General features: G+C 43.4%; 1 protein-coding gene across 1 annotated transcript in view; it reads left to right on the forward strand.

Annotated features, from left to right (window-relative positions):
- Positions 1 to 252: 252 nt before the first annotated feature.
- Positions 253 to 16,274, forward strand: part of CCNYL1 (cyclin Y like 1) — a 50,638-nt gene continuing 34,616 nt past the window's right edge. Inside the window, exon 1 of the mRNA XM_034785522.1 lies at positions 253 to 633. Within this exon, the coding sequence (XP_034641413.1) occupies positions 420 to 633 (214 nt within the window). The 5' untranslated portion in view covers positions 253 to 419. The remainder of the gene's footprint in view (positions 634 to 16,274) is intronic.

Below are 16,274 nucleotides of genomic sequence, written 5' to 3' on the forward strand. Positions count from 1 at the left end.
GGCAGGGCCAGGTCAGAAACGTCCCGCCCCGGGTAAGCGACTAGTGTAGCCTGCAGCTGCCCCTGCCCTTCCCACGCTGCGGGAGTGTGGGTGGGAGGGGGAGCAGGAGCAGGGATGGGAGGGGCTGAGGGGGAGGAGCAAAGATGGGAGAGGGAGGAGCAGGGGCTCCCCGGCTCACGTGACACAGCGGCCCCAGTCCGTTCTTGCCCTCTGATTGGCTGCCCGGCATCAGGTGATGGGCGGGGCGTTTCCCCGGGGCTCCTGGGAAGGCGGCGGCGGCTCCGGCTCTCGCGCTCTATGAGCCGTAGCTGAGGCAGCTGCCGGGTGCGTGGCGGGATGCGGCGCTGCGCCCGCCCGTAGCCCGGCTCGGCCCCCGCCTGGGAGCCGCGTAGCGGGGCCGGGGGCTCCGGCCGGGCCCCATGGGCAACACCGTCACCTGCTGCGTGTCCCCGGACACCAGCCCCAAGCTCGGCCGGGCCCGCGGGGGGGGCGGCGGCGGGGCTGCGCCGGGGGCCGAGCGCCGGGCGGACGCTTACCAGGTAGCGGCGGCCGCGGCGGAGGCTGAGTCGGGGGACTCGGATCCTGGGGGCGGCCCCCACCTGCAGCACATCAGCGACCGGGAGTTCCCGGATGGTGAGCGGCGGAGCGAGCGGCCCGAGGGGGGGGCCGGGGCCAGCCGCGGCGGGGGGACGGGACCGGACCGGACCTTGCCTGGGGGATGTAGAGAGGGACCGGGCAGAGCGAGGGGGTGTCTGCACTCGGGAGGCTGCATGTGGTTGCGCCCTTCTGCTGGGGGCACCGTGTGCGTGGGGTGGCACGTGGGGTGGTACCGGCCTGGCCCTTGCGGTGCGTTGGAGCCTGCGTCACCCCATTCCTGGAGGGAGCCCCCAGCACTGGGGTGGGAGGGGCTGATGCTGTTACCTGATGAATCTATCCCCTATTGGAGGTTCCCCCCCTTTCTTTGGGGTGGGTCCCCATGGATACTCACCTCTGTACAGGGGGTGCCGCCCAGCCACCTCTTTCATCCCTTGCCCCATCGATGGGCTGGCTGCAGGGAATGAGCTGTCGAGGCAAGATGCCGCATACTATCTTCTGCTCCTTGGGTGGATAAAGACTGAATCAGCGTCTCATTTGGGCACGTAACTGCTTTTGAGGCGCTCTGAAGATCTGTGCTATAATTTGCATCTTAATTTTCTTTAGTGTTGCACTGCTCCCCTAGATGGTCTTCTGTAGATCGTGATGTAGCTGAAACAAAGATTCATTGGGTATCTGTACATTTTAAAATTCTTATAGATTGCTGGGTTTTTTTTCATTTTCTAGAACAATTTATTTTTGGCTTGAAACGAAACATGAGAAATTCCATGTCAAAGAACTTTTCTTTAGGAAGTTAGGGGAGAATCAGAAATAAGGCTCAGAATGGAAAACTACTGGCAAGCTTAAAGGATAATTTGGTCAGTGTCTTTTTAAAAAAAAAAAAAAAGTTTTAAAAGTAGCTGTAGGTTCTACAGTTTAACCTGGAATTCACTGTCAAATTTTGTGGCTTCACAAGGTTTTCCTCCTAGACTTTGTGTGGAAGCCCCACCCAAGCAGGAGAGGCCAACTCAACAGACAAAACAGTGAAACTTGCTATAGACAAGCAATCTCTGAAGAGTTTTTCTTTAAATTTTAGTGGCCAGTGGTAATATCAGTAAGTAAAATACTTTCAGGTGGAAGTGTTTTTACGTTGATGATAGCCCTTTAACTTTGGAGTCCTAACTGACTTCATAACTTTTGCGGAGCTGACAATAGTTGCTGCATTCCTAATCTGTGCTCCCCTGAGAGGAGGGGGAGGGTTGGAGGGTAAAAGGATTATAAATTATAAAGATTGTGTGTAATGTGACATCACTCTGGGAGACAAGGACAATTTATAAACTAGCCCCACAGGGAGCTAAATTACAGCAGTAGACTCATTGCACTGAAAGTCCATTTTCACATAGCTCTTGTGGTTCTGCACTTACTTCCCCATTGGCTCAAGGATTCCAGATGTTTCACTGCAGTCTGAACAGCAAACTTGGGTGTGCTTGTGAACATAATTGTTCTGTGGTTTGCTTCTCGGCCTTATGGCTGAGGGGTGAAAACATTTTCTAATCTCTCAACCGCACCTACCGCCTAAGAAGAGCTGACAGGGTCATGCCTTGGTGGGAATTGTTTAGACATCACCTGATGTCTTACTGGTGCTGCTGTGTGTGTGAACTTTGGTTCAAATGCTATTACACTCAGTCTTTCAAATTTCATGACTGCTTGACATCTTTAACTTCTGACTTGTATAAGAGCTTTGTCATCCCATTTCATGATTATAACAACCAACACTATTCAAAATACACAGTTTGAAAGAGACAGCATGTTTGCCATCTGGTGTGTAGGATGCCTGCAATAACATTTAACATTGGTCTTCCATTCTTGTTCCTGAATTTTAGGGACACATTTTTGGCAGTCATTTAGAAACTGGTTGCAGAGGAGTGTGAGAAAACTGTCAGAAATGGAAGGTTTAAACATCTATGGTTCTGCACACAGACCATATGGCATAGCTGTTTTTATAGAAATGAAACTAAATAGAATAGCCAACTTTCCAGATTTTCTCTGAGACAGCTGTGTAATGCAGCAATGGGAAAAGTCACATTTACAGGTTAGGAAAAGGAAAATTCTAATCTTGCAAGAAACTGTTAGGGAATCTGTGAACTATTTCTCTCCTAATTCTTTTTGGGTGGGATAAATTCTCTAATAAAGATTCTAGTAATCTGATCAAAAATGCCTAAACTAAATAAAGCTGCTCAGAAATAAGGGCTGTGTTTGTCTGAATCTCTCAACTATGTAATCACTTCAGTTTTGATCCAGTGCTGAATAGCTATGGTAAGCTTAATTGTGAGTTCATCCCAATGTCAGAATTGGCCTTGGAGAAGGGAAGCATTTAATTTTCTGGGTTTGCAGACTACACCTCTACCCCGATATAACGCAACTTGATAAAACACTAATTCGGATAGAATGTGGTAAAGCAGTGCTCTGGGGGGGCGGGGCTGCGCACTCCGGTGGATCAAAGCAAATTCGATATAACATGGTTTCACCTATAAGACGGTAAGATTTTTTTTTAGCTCCTGAGGACAGCGTTGTATCAAGGTAGAGGTGTATTATGACAGTACTGTACAATCAAAGGATAACGTAATAGCTAACCCAGATTGGCTTTGGGGTTGTGGAAACTTTGATCTTAAGGTTGGACATAATTCTATAATTTGTGATGGGCACAAATTAGACAAGTTATAAGAGACTTTCAGAGGCATACTTATTCACACAACATTGCTCTTAATTCATTTTTATGTTGCCTTTGGTAAGCTAGGCATCATTACAATAAATCACTGACTGTTTCCTATCTCTATTAATATTATTGTGTGTCTTCAATATATTTGGTTCCTGTTTATGAGGCTGCAAAACAAAACTGAGTTGTCCCAGATAAACTTGGAATGAGACAGTCATGAAATTAGATGTACGGTGGGCCACCACTACAAGTGTATTTTTAAAGTTCTAAAATGAGCAAGTAACTTTAAAATGTGACTTCGGTAGTTACAATAACATCTTGGAGTGGTTCACTTCACACCATGAAGGACTCCCAATATGCAAGATTTTAAAAATAAGCATTATGAAGGAGGGCTTCTCAGAGGTTCAGATTATGCAGGTGTCAGTAAAAGTTTGTCATTTTATAGAATGTTAAATTAAACTGTAGCGGTTGTATACTAGATCCCTGTATTTATCATGACATTGAAAGATGCTAGCTTTGTCACATGGCATACAAGCGTCCATTATAACTACACAAGTTCTATACTTTTGACTATTACAGCATTACTGATATTGGTTGATTTGGCCCAGCAATTTAAGGGTTTACATGGAAAGGGTTTTATGAAAGGAGTGATGTGATGGTTGAGGAAGCTTCCAGTTCTACTAGTAACTGCCAGGTTGGAACTTATTAGCCATTTTGCCTTTCTCTAATGAGTAAAACAATTCAAGGGAGGGAAGTAATAATCATCCCAATTTTTTTCTGTCAATTATTCTCAGGGTTTTTTGAGAACATTCACTTATTGATTACGGAGCAGGCAGCTAGTGTTACCAGATTGCCAGTTACTTTAGTGTACGCTCATTTGTTAGGGTTACTCTTCTGGGGGAGTGGGGGGCAAGTGTTCTGTAATTCTATCAATATACTGCTTGTGTCACTTGTGTTCTCATACAGCACTCTACTTTTCCCTTCTGCAAGTTCCCTCCCAATGGAGCTATCCTGCAGGACCTAGGTTCTTCCACCCACCCACACACCCATGTCTGAGAGGATCAAGTTAATCAGCACCCCCAAGCTGACCCTTATGTCCCTGGACTCAGTAGGCTTGGTTGAACAGTACCTCCAAGCTGCCACCCTCATATGTCCCAGGTTCAGCACGTCCCTACCCCCACTTTCACATTACAGTTGTTCTGGTAGTAACCCACTTGATGAGCAAACCTCACAGGATTTTTGGGCGCTGCAGGGATCTTTTAGTTTAGGTATGAGGAGCGTTGCTGCAGAGCAAATGAGGAAGCCAAAAAACACCCACGGTTGGGCGGGAAGAGAGAGACGCAACCAGCTTAACCATGAAAGCTATTTATTGCCAGGTAATAACAAACAAAACAGTTATAAACAAATTTAAGTTACTTTTAATTTTATAAAAGGTTTAGAAAACTATAACTGATTACACAAGTCAGGGTCAGAAGGCTCTATCTAGAGAGCGAGAGCTGAGTTTTCACCACTCCGTGAAGCTTGAATCTATCGGGATTCCCAGATGGTGGTGGTAGCTGAGGGTCCGGAGTGCTGGAGACAGGCAGAGCCCCCAGCATGATCAGTCTGGAGAAGATGAAGTCCCAATGGAACTGATGCAGATGTTGGATACAGGCAAGAGAACACTTACTTGAGCATGGGTAGGGGTTTTTGTAGGGAAAGAACAATGGTTCAAGGAGAACACTAGATTTGTTTTTTGGGTAAACTGATGGCTCAAGGGGGTATACCACAGTTGTTTTGTTTAGGCTAGACAATAGGAGCTGATCATTCCTGGCTATGGGTGGTGCTCCTTCGAGGGAGCTCACAATGCAGTTAGACAGCATCAGTATTTTGGATACCAATAAAGGATTTATTACTAGAATTGGTCTGATAACTACTGAGCTGGGTGTGTGCAGGCATGGGTTCATTAACATCTGGAGCAGAGATTCCCTCATCATGCAGTGCTTCCCTCCTTTTCTGGTCCCAGAGTTCAGTGCGGTTCTTGTCTTGGAATCTCTGTTCTCCATCCTGTACGCTAATAGGGATGCCTCCCTGTCCCATTTTTGATGCAGATGAGGCTAGGGGAGTTTCCTTGTCACCCTAGTCCGGAGGGGTTTAGATGGATCTCCCACTGTCTTTTCATTGCTTTTTGTAAGTCTTTCTTCTGATCGGCTTTGGCTCAAGCAGATGCTGGGAGTAGGAGGGGGGTGTCTTCATGAGTCAGACAGGTTGGATACTGCGCCCTGGTTCCCCAAGAACGCAGAGCTGACAGGTAACACTAGTGTCTGAAAGTGATGATAGAGACATCTTGCTCAATTTCTGGCTTGAACAGAATTCTCTCTAAAGTGCTGTTTCGGGGGAGGGGAGGGGGGAACAATGACAAACCAGGGATTACATTTTAAATCCACACTTTAACTCTCTTGCCTTTGTTTTGCTGAAATTGAGTGTTTCAGTGGCAACAGGAACTTCACAGTTAACAGCTGAGACTTAGCACTTAGCACTGTTAACCTGTTTGCAATGGAGTGTGGTGGTGATGTATGCCTGTATCTTAAATTGGAAATGGTCCCCAGTTTACCAGCATAGTATCTTAACAGCACATTTTAAGCCATTGTTGATTTGACGGATAAACCAAGATTTGATGTTTAGGAAAAGACAGTGCTCAAAGTACACTGCATAAATCCAAACCATTTAGGATCTATTTTTGTTGCTGAAGAAACATCTTCACTCCCATTGTAATTTGAGTTACATATTCAGTGAATATGTACAGCTGAATAAATCCCTAATGTTTTTGTTACCACAAATTGGCCTATCCCATATTCAAGATTGAATCACAGTAAGTCAGTTTATGTGATTAGCATCTATTAAAAACTGTACTGATGACACATGCTACAGCTCATTGGACTTCAATATGAATACTCATTAAAGTTAGTCATTTAAAAAAGTTCCTGTATTTATTGCAGGCTGATGGCTTACGGTTCTGATCTGAGATCAATCGATTCGCGTCCTCCTAGGGAGGACAGTATGGTGCACTGTCCCAGCAAGGATCGTTAATAGCACTACTTTGATTACATGTATCAAATCTGAATTCCAAACAAGTCAGTATTTTTGGAGGATATATGTGGGAAAGAGAGGAAGCTGAAGAGAAAAGGAAGAGAAATGAGAGGTAGATCTGAGATAACCAGCACTGGGTTGAACTAAGAATTGGGGTAACCAGGAATGGGGAAGAAAGCCAGGCAAGATTAGGAGAGGCACCAGGTGAGGTGAAATAACCACTTGCGGTTAAGATAAAGAAGACCAGTGCTAAAAAAGAATGGAAACATAATGAAGGGGAGAGAGAAGTGAAGTCTGTCTAGGATGAGAACCTTACTACTGGAATACAGCACAGTACTTGGTTCTTGTTTTGACAAACATGTCATCCTATTTTCTTCCCCTTTGTCAGTATTAGAATAATTTATCTAACTAGTCAGTCCCATTCAAAAGATGGAGGCTCTCCAGAGGAGTGCAGGAGCAGTTGCCTAGCCTAGAGGAGGGCATAATCTGTGAAGACTCTTCCTGCTTTTTCTTAGTTATCTATTCAACGATGAATATACAGTGCAATAATACATTGACTAACTATAGTCTATCCGCAAATCTTCATTTCAGATATCTAAGCACTATTCCATTTTATAGAACATGTTAAATAGCCTAAAGCGTGTGGGCGTTTTGCTCTTTTTGATCTTGGTAAAACTGTTTGCAAGCTAAATCAAAAATAAACTTTGATGCAAGGAGTCAGTTTTTCCCCATGCTGGAAACTGCTTGCATCAAAGGTTTAACCAGCTTATATTGTGTCTTATCTTGTGGCTCATTGTATTTGAAGATCAGCAGTGAAAGAACTGGTGCATTCAGTTGTCTGCTGAGGTAAAAGATGAAGTTGCTGGCTGAAGACAAGCTTTGCTTGACACAATCACAATCTGTTTTTGTTTTATTTTTTTTGTCTTGTCCCTTTTGTGCTATTCAGGCTTGCTATCCTGTTTGCATTCTGGGTTTTATCCTTATGATCTTCTTGCTCGTCTTTTTAATATCTCCTTCTTGTGATCTTCTATTTTTCCCAGAATTACAAATGGTATAACATCTTCACACATACCTGCAGCATGTTTGCTCAATTCTTGACTCCCTACATTACCTAAATGCATCTTCTTGGTAGTTGGTACAGTAGAACCTCAGAGTTACGAACTGACCAATCAACCACACACCGTAGTTGGACGTGGAAGTACACAATCAAGCAGCAGCAGTATAGTACTGTCTTAAACGTAAACTACTGGAGGGAAAAAGGGAAAGCAACATTTTTTCTTCTGAACAGTAAAGTTTCAAAGCTGTATTAAGTCAATGTTCAGTTGTAAACTTTTGAAAAAACACCATAATGTTTTGTTCAGAGTTACAAACATGTCAGAGTTACGAATAACCTCCCTTTCCAAGGTGTTTGTAACTCTGAGGTTCTATTGTAGTTGACACCTGATCAGAGGTGATGAGTTCCCATTGGATAGGTGGAAGTGAGGGGGCGGATTGAAATGTCTTCCCATGAATGTACTGTATCCACGTGGTAGTTGACCATGACCATGAAGAAGAAAAATGTCTGTTGTTGTGTACCCCATTTTATTTCTTCCATGCTTAGATGCTACTGGTAACCAAAGAATCTCTTGTTCTCCTCTCCATTTTTCCTCCATTAAGTTCTGCAAATAATTCCGTAACCAGGGAATCTTATGTGACATGTTAATCTGTCTGTGGCTTGTATCTACGATTCCAGTTCATGAAAAGCCAAGTGTAGTTGGGAAGGCAACTTATTTTATTAATTTATGATAGTAGCCCTACTGCCCTGCGGGATCATGCTATGTGGAACTCTTTTCTTGGCTATAAAAATTCCAAGAAAGATTGCTTTGGTTTCCATGTAACTTTGGAAATGCTAGCTAAAATATTCAACAATAAGAGCATACCACAGTAGCTTGGTTTGATTAAACTTACAAAGTAAAGGAAATTCAGAATTAAATTTCAACTCTCTGCTTCCTCCAAATATTGTGTGAGCTGTTTCCTCTCACTCAGAATTGTAATTCCTCTCATTTTAAATAAGACTTACTCCTTTTGATTTAAAAAACAAAACAAAAAACAAACCAAAAACAGACGGCTAGACCTGTCATAGGCTTACTTAACATTTTTTGTTACTGTAAAGTATTGACCCTGCTGCAGAAAAGGGGGGGACAGGGACAGATGGGGATAGTAACTGAAAAGTGCATATGAGTGTGAAGAAAAAAATCACTGGAATAAACTTCAAAATTTAAAGTAGGAGGAGCTTTTAAAGTAACATTTCAAGTCTCCCCTCACCCTGACTCCCTCGCCATGAGAGCCCCTTTTCTTTTTTGCCTTGTTTAAGTGGCTTTTGTCTTGCTTCTCCCTGACCAGGTCTCATGCCCAGAAGCAGCAGGGGGAAGGTGGCTAAGAGCGTAAGCCTCCCTGGATATCTCAGAGCCTGCTTAGCACCTGCTGAAAAAGTTGGCTAATGGGAAGTGGGTGGAGACCATGAGGCTTTTTGCTGCTGGGTGTGGGAGCTAACTTTAGGCCTTTGAGAGCACTTCATTTAGTAGCTGGGAAGAACAGGGAAGTGGGAGTGTGGGGCAGAACATTAGTGTGAAATTGGAGCTGAGATCTCGGATACACATCACTCGCCTTAGAACTCTTTATGGTTCTGAGGTAACTTTTTTCATTATTTTATTCCTTATCCATACCAATGGAACTGAGAATATGAAAAAAATATTGTATAGAAAAAGATATACAAAGTGAAATAAAACACTATTTTCAGTGTCCATAAGGAAGCTAAACTGAAAACCCACATCAGAAAGAAGGTGATGACTGCGCTTAGAGAACTCGACTAGCATAAATTCAAGTATACAGTAAAGCAAGAATACTAAAATTAATAAATTCAAGAGCGTGGGTTGATACAAATTAAGATTTTTAGATAAAAAAAATCCCAATTTGAATTTAATAAAATTCAGTTGCGTTGTTAATGAAACATACTGATGTACAGCACTGTCTTCCACTGTTGGAATTCTTATAAGACTTTTTTTTTTTTTTTTACTGTTTTTGTGTAACGTTATACATAATACTGGCTCAGTATCAGTTGTGACAGGAGTAAACCCTTTACACTGTTGAAACTGAGCAGCCCTTACAAAATTAAAAAAAAAAATCTTAAACTAAAAATCACATTTTTATCGAACCTCTTACAAAACAAAATTTTGGCTACCAATAACCAAAACTACTATGAAGGGAGAATTTGAATTGGTGCCTGAAGTGACCTTTAAAAGGAAATTTGAAAAGTCCTCTAGTAACTTTCATAAAAGCCCAAGCCTCATATTTTCAGCATATAAAATTTTTACTGAGGGAAGGTATTGTTACATTTTCACTTCACTGTTTAAACTGAAGTTAACCCCCCCCCCATAACCTCCCCATAATCAGATGGCCCACTATGCAAAATAGTACCTAATACACTGCATTATTTTAATTTTATCTATAGAGACTAGATGGAATCTGACCTACCAGATTATTGGTTCATCAATTCTGGTAAATTTCTGGTAATAGTTAACACCTGACTTCCTTCTGAAGCATTCCCTGTAGTACACCAGGCAAACTGAACATGAAGAGACAGTGAGGGAATGCGTTTCTTACCATTGGAGTGATCAGTTTTGGCTGAGAAGCCTGAGATATGGCTACCCATACTTTAATGTGCAAAAGTATGTTGTTAAATTTAAAAATCTAACGTTCTAAAAATTCCAGGGGTTTATTTTAACTTATGCTAATGAATTCCAAATGCTGAGCAAATTCAAGAGGTTGGCGCAAACAGGGAGGAAAAAGTGGACAGTTTAAAGTTGGTTTTCTACCCACCCAATTAAATGTCACATTGAGTTTATATTAATTTTCTAATTGCGGTATTAAAACGTGGTCCATTTGTCACATCTTATTTCATCTGGATTTCCATTTTCCTTCCCTCCCCCAGAAACAAAAAGTTGAGGATGTCTGTCTTTCTCCTATACATTTTGTAATTGGTTTTATTTTTCCCTCTGGAATTCTTGGTCCCTTTCACATTCTGACTCTGCCCATCCAAAATACTTTTGCTACTGCACACAGAGGTTCAGGTCATGGAATCCTGTTCAATTTCTCTCAATCCCTGAAAGGCCTGATCAGGAGCACTGCCAGCTTTTCTGCCGCCCTAGGCGGCGGAAGGTCCTGCCCTGAAATGCTGCCCCCCACAGAGGCGGCGGAAGGTCCCGCCACTGAAATACCGCTGCGGTCGCCGCCCCCTAAATCGTAGCACCCTAGGCGACCGCCAGCCCTGGGCCTGATTAGTGCATGTGGTGGAATGGGCATGTATTTTGTTTTAGGTTCCCCAGCAGGGGGCTAAAAGTTAAATTGACTAGGACTTTGGTTTTGCTGTGAAAGAGATTCAGTACCACAGGGACTTCTGAAAATGCAGAACCCTTAATACCACATCCAGTGTCAATCCATGAACAGTATACAAATACTTTGCAGTATCCTTATTTATTTCATCATTGTTTCATACAAAAAGCAATTTCTCTTTGTATTTATTTATCATCTGAAGTCCTAGTCCTTGGAGATTATCACTTCTTCAGCAGTGACCAATGGTGTATTTCTTTGATGTCAAAAATAGGATTGGACTTTCAATGGAAAATGAACTGATAAGAGCAGGATCTTTAAAACTCCTATGCAAGTCTTGGTTTAAAGTTTTCTTACTCAGCAGACCTATTGTATTCAGAGCCATATGAGTTTACTTTAGTTGCTAAAAATGCAGTAATCTTTCTCCCTCACCCGCCCCAGGGCAGGGGTCAGTGCAGGAGGGGTGCAGGGTACGGCAGGAGGTCAGGGTGTGGCGGGGGCTGAGGGCAGGGGTCAGTGCAGGAGGGGTGCAGGGTACGGCAGGAGGTCAGGGTGCGGCAGGGGGTTCCGCTGCAGGAAGGGTTCGGTGGGCAGGATCTGGCCTGGCGCGTACTGGGGGCAGGGCAGGCTCCCTGCCCGCCTATCTGCCCTGCCCCCGCAAGAGGCTGAAACATGGGGAAGAGGGTGCGGAGGGGCTGTGTGTTTCTGTTGCTTGAGGGAACGCCTCCAGCAGCTACCATTGGCTGCAGATCCCTGTTCCCGGCCAATTGGAGCTGCTGGGGATGCTGCCTGAAGTAACAGCCACACACAGCCCCTCCGCCCCCTCTTCTCCAGCCTCTTCCCGGAGCTGCACAGGGTAGGGCAGGCAGGCAGGGAGCCTGCCCTGCTCCTGGTGCACATCCGGCCGCCGCTCTGGTAAACACTGGGGAAGGGCGGGGGGCTGCGAGGGGCTCGCGGGCTGCAGAAAATCACCGGCCCACAGGCCACATGTTTGAGACTCCTGTTCTAACTCCTGAAGGTAGCTTGGATAATACAGTGTAAAGCACCTCTGTAGCGAGAACATAAAATCTCGAGTTGTGACCCGGTAAAGGATGGTTGCTTTTAGAAGTAATGTGATTTTCCCGGGGGAGGGGGAAGATGCATATTAGCATCCGCGCATGGAATAGCAGCACTGATGTTTGTAGAGATTACTGTTTGCTTGCCTTTCAGACTACAGCAATTGTGGGGAAGATGCTCATAGATGAAAGTGTTGTAGAATAATGAAGCATGATCAGAAACCTACTTTAGTTCCATACCACTTTATTCGAGCAAGGTGATCTAATAATTTGACAAGCTGAGGCACTTTGTGAATAAATTTCATTTTCCAAGGAGAAGTAAAGGAATGGGAAGAAAGGGTGTGTGTGTGCGCTCTAAATTGTGTATTTTGCTTCTGATTTCAGGACGAAATGTCTTAGTAATGTTGTAGTTACTATGGTTGTGATTGTACGCTGCAGTGACTTGATTTCACAGTTGTCTGGGAACTTTCCTTTCTCCACTTCAAATTGTGGCCTTGACTGGAAAAAAATGATTATGGGGAGACTTCGAGTGTTTTGACTTCTTAGTTTTATTGGCTACCAGTCCAGCAGAAGTTCACTTTTCCCCCTCCCTGTAATTCTGTGCTTTTTCAGAAGATAGTCCTCTTACTTCCTCTGTCTGCAAGGCCACTTGTCAAACTTGATGATCTTTCAGTTGTCCTGGAGTAGTAGCTGGACAATGACTTAAAAGCACATCGTCTCCAAAGCTGAGTGTGCTGGTTTCTGGCTCACAGATGCTGCATGCATAAAAGACTAGGTTTGGTCATGAATTCCCTGTGTTACTAGCAGGTCAGTCTTTCCCTTGGTTTTTCTCTCCCTGCACCCCACTTGCCTTCTTGTCTTCTTCCTCACTGCTCCTGACATCCTTCCTGTGTTCTGCTTTGTTCATCACCTCTGCTGTTGCTCCTGCTTATAGCACTTGCCCAGTAACGCAGACGGAAGTACTAAAAAAGTGAAACTGCCACAGCTTACCTGTTTTGTCCTGCTTGCGCTGTGCAGGAGGAACAGTGCAGCCATATAGATGCCAATCCTCCATGGCTTTGGAGTGGTGAGCTACCAAATGCATCTCTTCCTCCCTTGCATTCTCAGCTGCTGTGGAGGAATGTAGCTCTGCTGTTCCTGCTGGTGCCTTTCACACTGCTTGGGGGCTGAGAAGCACTGGTACACAGCAATCCCGATCAGGTGTTGCTGGGGTTTTGTCCCAGGGACAGCACAATATGTTGTCTCAAAGTGGTTTACTAGCCTGTGTAACTAGAAGCAAGAAGGGCTGTGTCTATATTTCTGGTAGCACTTTTAGTATTCCACGTTGGCTTCTAGTATCTAATACTATGAAAGGATTGGCAGAAGAGAAGAATGAGAGAAGGCCAAAATAATGGAGGTGGGGTCAGGGTCAATTTAACCCAACAGTGTGTCTTGTCAGTTAGACAAACATCACTTCCATGAAACCTTAGCGATGTGAAAGAAGCAATAGGGGGTATATCTTACTTGACTGACTTTAAGAAAAGAAAAAAAATAGAAGCATTACTCTTTGGTCTTAGAACTTTTCACTGAGATATTGCCCCATTGTGACAGATTAAAAGAGCTGTCTGTTCAGTCATCCCCTTTGTTTTAAAACCATGATACTTGTCCCACAGCCTTTGTATTGCAATGACTTATAAACATCGGTTTGAATGATATGCTATACAGTCTGCTTAGCTAATGATGAAATGTAACTTGCATGGTAGAGGAGATAACTGGCATCTAGTAATGAGATACAGAGCACTTCCACTTCTGGGTTGCAGCTTTTTTCCCATCCAGATTGGTAGTGACTGGCAGTCAAAGTAGCGACCATCTTAGCCATCCAGACAGTCATATATAAAATGTGTTGCTCTTAGTCCATTTCCTAGTGCGCAGGTGTCCATGTCACATAAATCCTCAAAATATTGTTGTGAAGTATTAAAATTGATATTCATGTTGACAATCCTGAGTATAGAAACAAAGGAATTAATGGGCAGAGAGAGGAAACCACTCTTTTCGAGGTGATCCTGCCAAATTGTTGTTATAGCCCATTGTGCAGGACTATGAGGAAGCTTTTCATGGGCACCATGAGCACTCAACTTTGTGTGTGTGTGTGTGTGTGTGTGTGTGTGTGTGTGTGTGTGTGTGTGTAAAACTGTACCAAGAAATTTTGGTTTAAGTTTATAAAAAACAAAATCAAAGGGATCAATTTTCTTAATTGATTATGATCTATTTGAAGTGGGAGGGCTGGAAGAATTAAAAAAAAAAAAAACCCCAAACCTTCATATTGCTAGAATAAATCTTTATGCACCACATTTGTATAGTAAGGTTCAGAATTACACTGTTCTGGAACTTGCTGTGTTCAATCCTGGACTAATGTCAAAACAATATTGTTTGCCATGATCAGTGATGTTTTAAGCCAAATATTTGGCAAATGTCCAGGGCTAGAAACCAATGTAGTGTGCCATTGGGGAATCTTGAATGAAAGGACTGAGAGGAGTACGTTCACCTAACCAGTAACTTGACTTAAGCTATGTCTACACTTTAAACACTACAGCAGCCCAGTGCTGTAGCATTTCAGTGTAGACATTCACTACAGCAATAGGAGGGGTTCTCCCAGCGCTGTAGTTAATCCACCTCCCTGAGAGGCAGTAGCTAGGTCAATGGAAGAAAGTCAGTTTAGCTACATCACTCAGGGATGTGGATTTTTCACACCCCTAAGTCACATAGCTGGGTTGACCTAACTTTTCAGTGTAGACCAGCTCTTACCATGACACGTGAGGAACAGCTGTATTATGAGTAGATGGTGTGTAGCACAGAAGGCTTGTATGTATGTACCTGGGGAGAATCCAAGAGAGATGCATGAAGAGTTATCACATTATTGTATTATTTTGGCTGCTAATTATGTAATCAGCATTTTAGTGTGGGGATGGCATCGGGATTAAGGGTGTAAACAGTTTAATCTCCCTTCACTTCTGGGGAAAGTGTATGGGGCATTTTACATTCATTTGTACCCTTGAAGGAGTCACCACCGCACCAGCACGTTGTCTTGAGATATTAGACTTCTTGTTCTTGGTTTGTATAGTTTATGTAGTAAATGCAGCATATGTTGGAAGAGGGTTGGTCAGCATGACCAATGTAAATAGTCAGGAATTGTGTTTCTTAGAGTGTAGGAGAGCCTAGTTATGGAAGGGGGGAAAAAAAAGTCCCACCAGAACATACATGAATCGGATCATGAAGCATAGGTTGGTATTTCTACAACATGAATCAGAACAGCTGTTCTGCCTTTCATAAATCTGGTGCCAGCTTGATAGTAGCATGATGTTTACAACCCCTTCAGTACTATAACTTTTCCATGCACTGTGCTGGTCTCAATCTAAGTGAGTTGTAGATTCTTTTCTGATGTCTTCTTTGATTCATCATGGCAAGAGACTAAAGCAACCTTAATTCTGACATTTCCTTACTTGACTACTTAACCTACATCAGTGTTTCATAGAGTAGTTGGAATTTTAGTGAGCAGGCTCGCAAATGCTCGTTTCAGAGTGGGTAAGATTTTTAAAAGTGCTCTCCCCTTCCATCTCAAATATTTGTAAACATTTCTTGATTACCTAAAATTCATCTAATTTAAGTTTTATAAGATAAGTTTTCCACTAGTGCAGGCAGAGATGTAGTTAAAAAGCAGTTTGGCTTTGAAACTAAGTATTTATCCCAGTTAGTGAAACAGCTTTTAAAGCTAGGTTAGCTTGTCCACATGGTATTCTGGGAATTGAAGCTATGCCAGGCGCACTATAAAGGCAGGACTAGTGAGGAGATAAAATCAAACACTTTGAGACTCAAGTGAGGCTTGAGCATGCTTATAGCTAAGTAGAACCTACTTTGAAACCGATTAAACCACCCTAGTGGGAGGCAGTATAGTGTGGTGAAACCAGGCTGGCTGGGAATGGGGGTGTGAGAGCAAGAGGGATATGACAACAGCAACTACCTTTTCAGAAACAACAAGGAGTCTGGTGGCACCTTAAAGACTAACAGATTTATTTGGGCATAAGCTTTCGTGAGTGAAAACCTCACTTCTTCGGATGCCGAAGAAGTGAGGTTTTCACTCACGAAAGCTTATGCCCAAATAAATCTGTTAGTCTTTAAGGTGCCACCAGACTCCTTGTTTTTGTAGATCCAGACTAACACGGCTACCCCCTGATACCTTTTCAGCTTACTCCGCTTTCCACAAAAACAGGATCTCCTCTCCTGGGATGGGGGAATTCCTAAAGCAGGGGATAACAGGAGACTGCTTCTTAGCCCGTGTGATAGCACCAGCAAGAAGTGGCAGAATCTTGCTCCTTCTCAGGACTGATGCCATTTGCACATCTCAGGCAGCTTTTCTTTGTGGGAAAGGAAACTTTAGTAAAGTGAAAAATAACCTGTTTACTTATTGAGACCATTTTTTATCCTCTGCCCTAAATAACTTGGCTTGTAAATTGTAC

Source organism: Trachemys scripta, chromosome 11 (assembly GCF_013100865.1).
Source record: "Trachemys scripta elegans isolate TJP31775 chromosome 11, CAS_Tse_1.0, whole genome shotgun sequence".
NCBI classification, from domain to species: Eukaryota; Metazoa; Chordata; order Testudines; family Emydidae; genus Trachemys; species Trachemys scripta.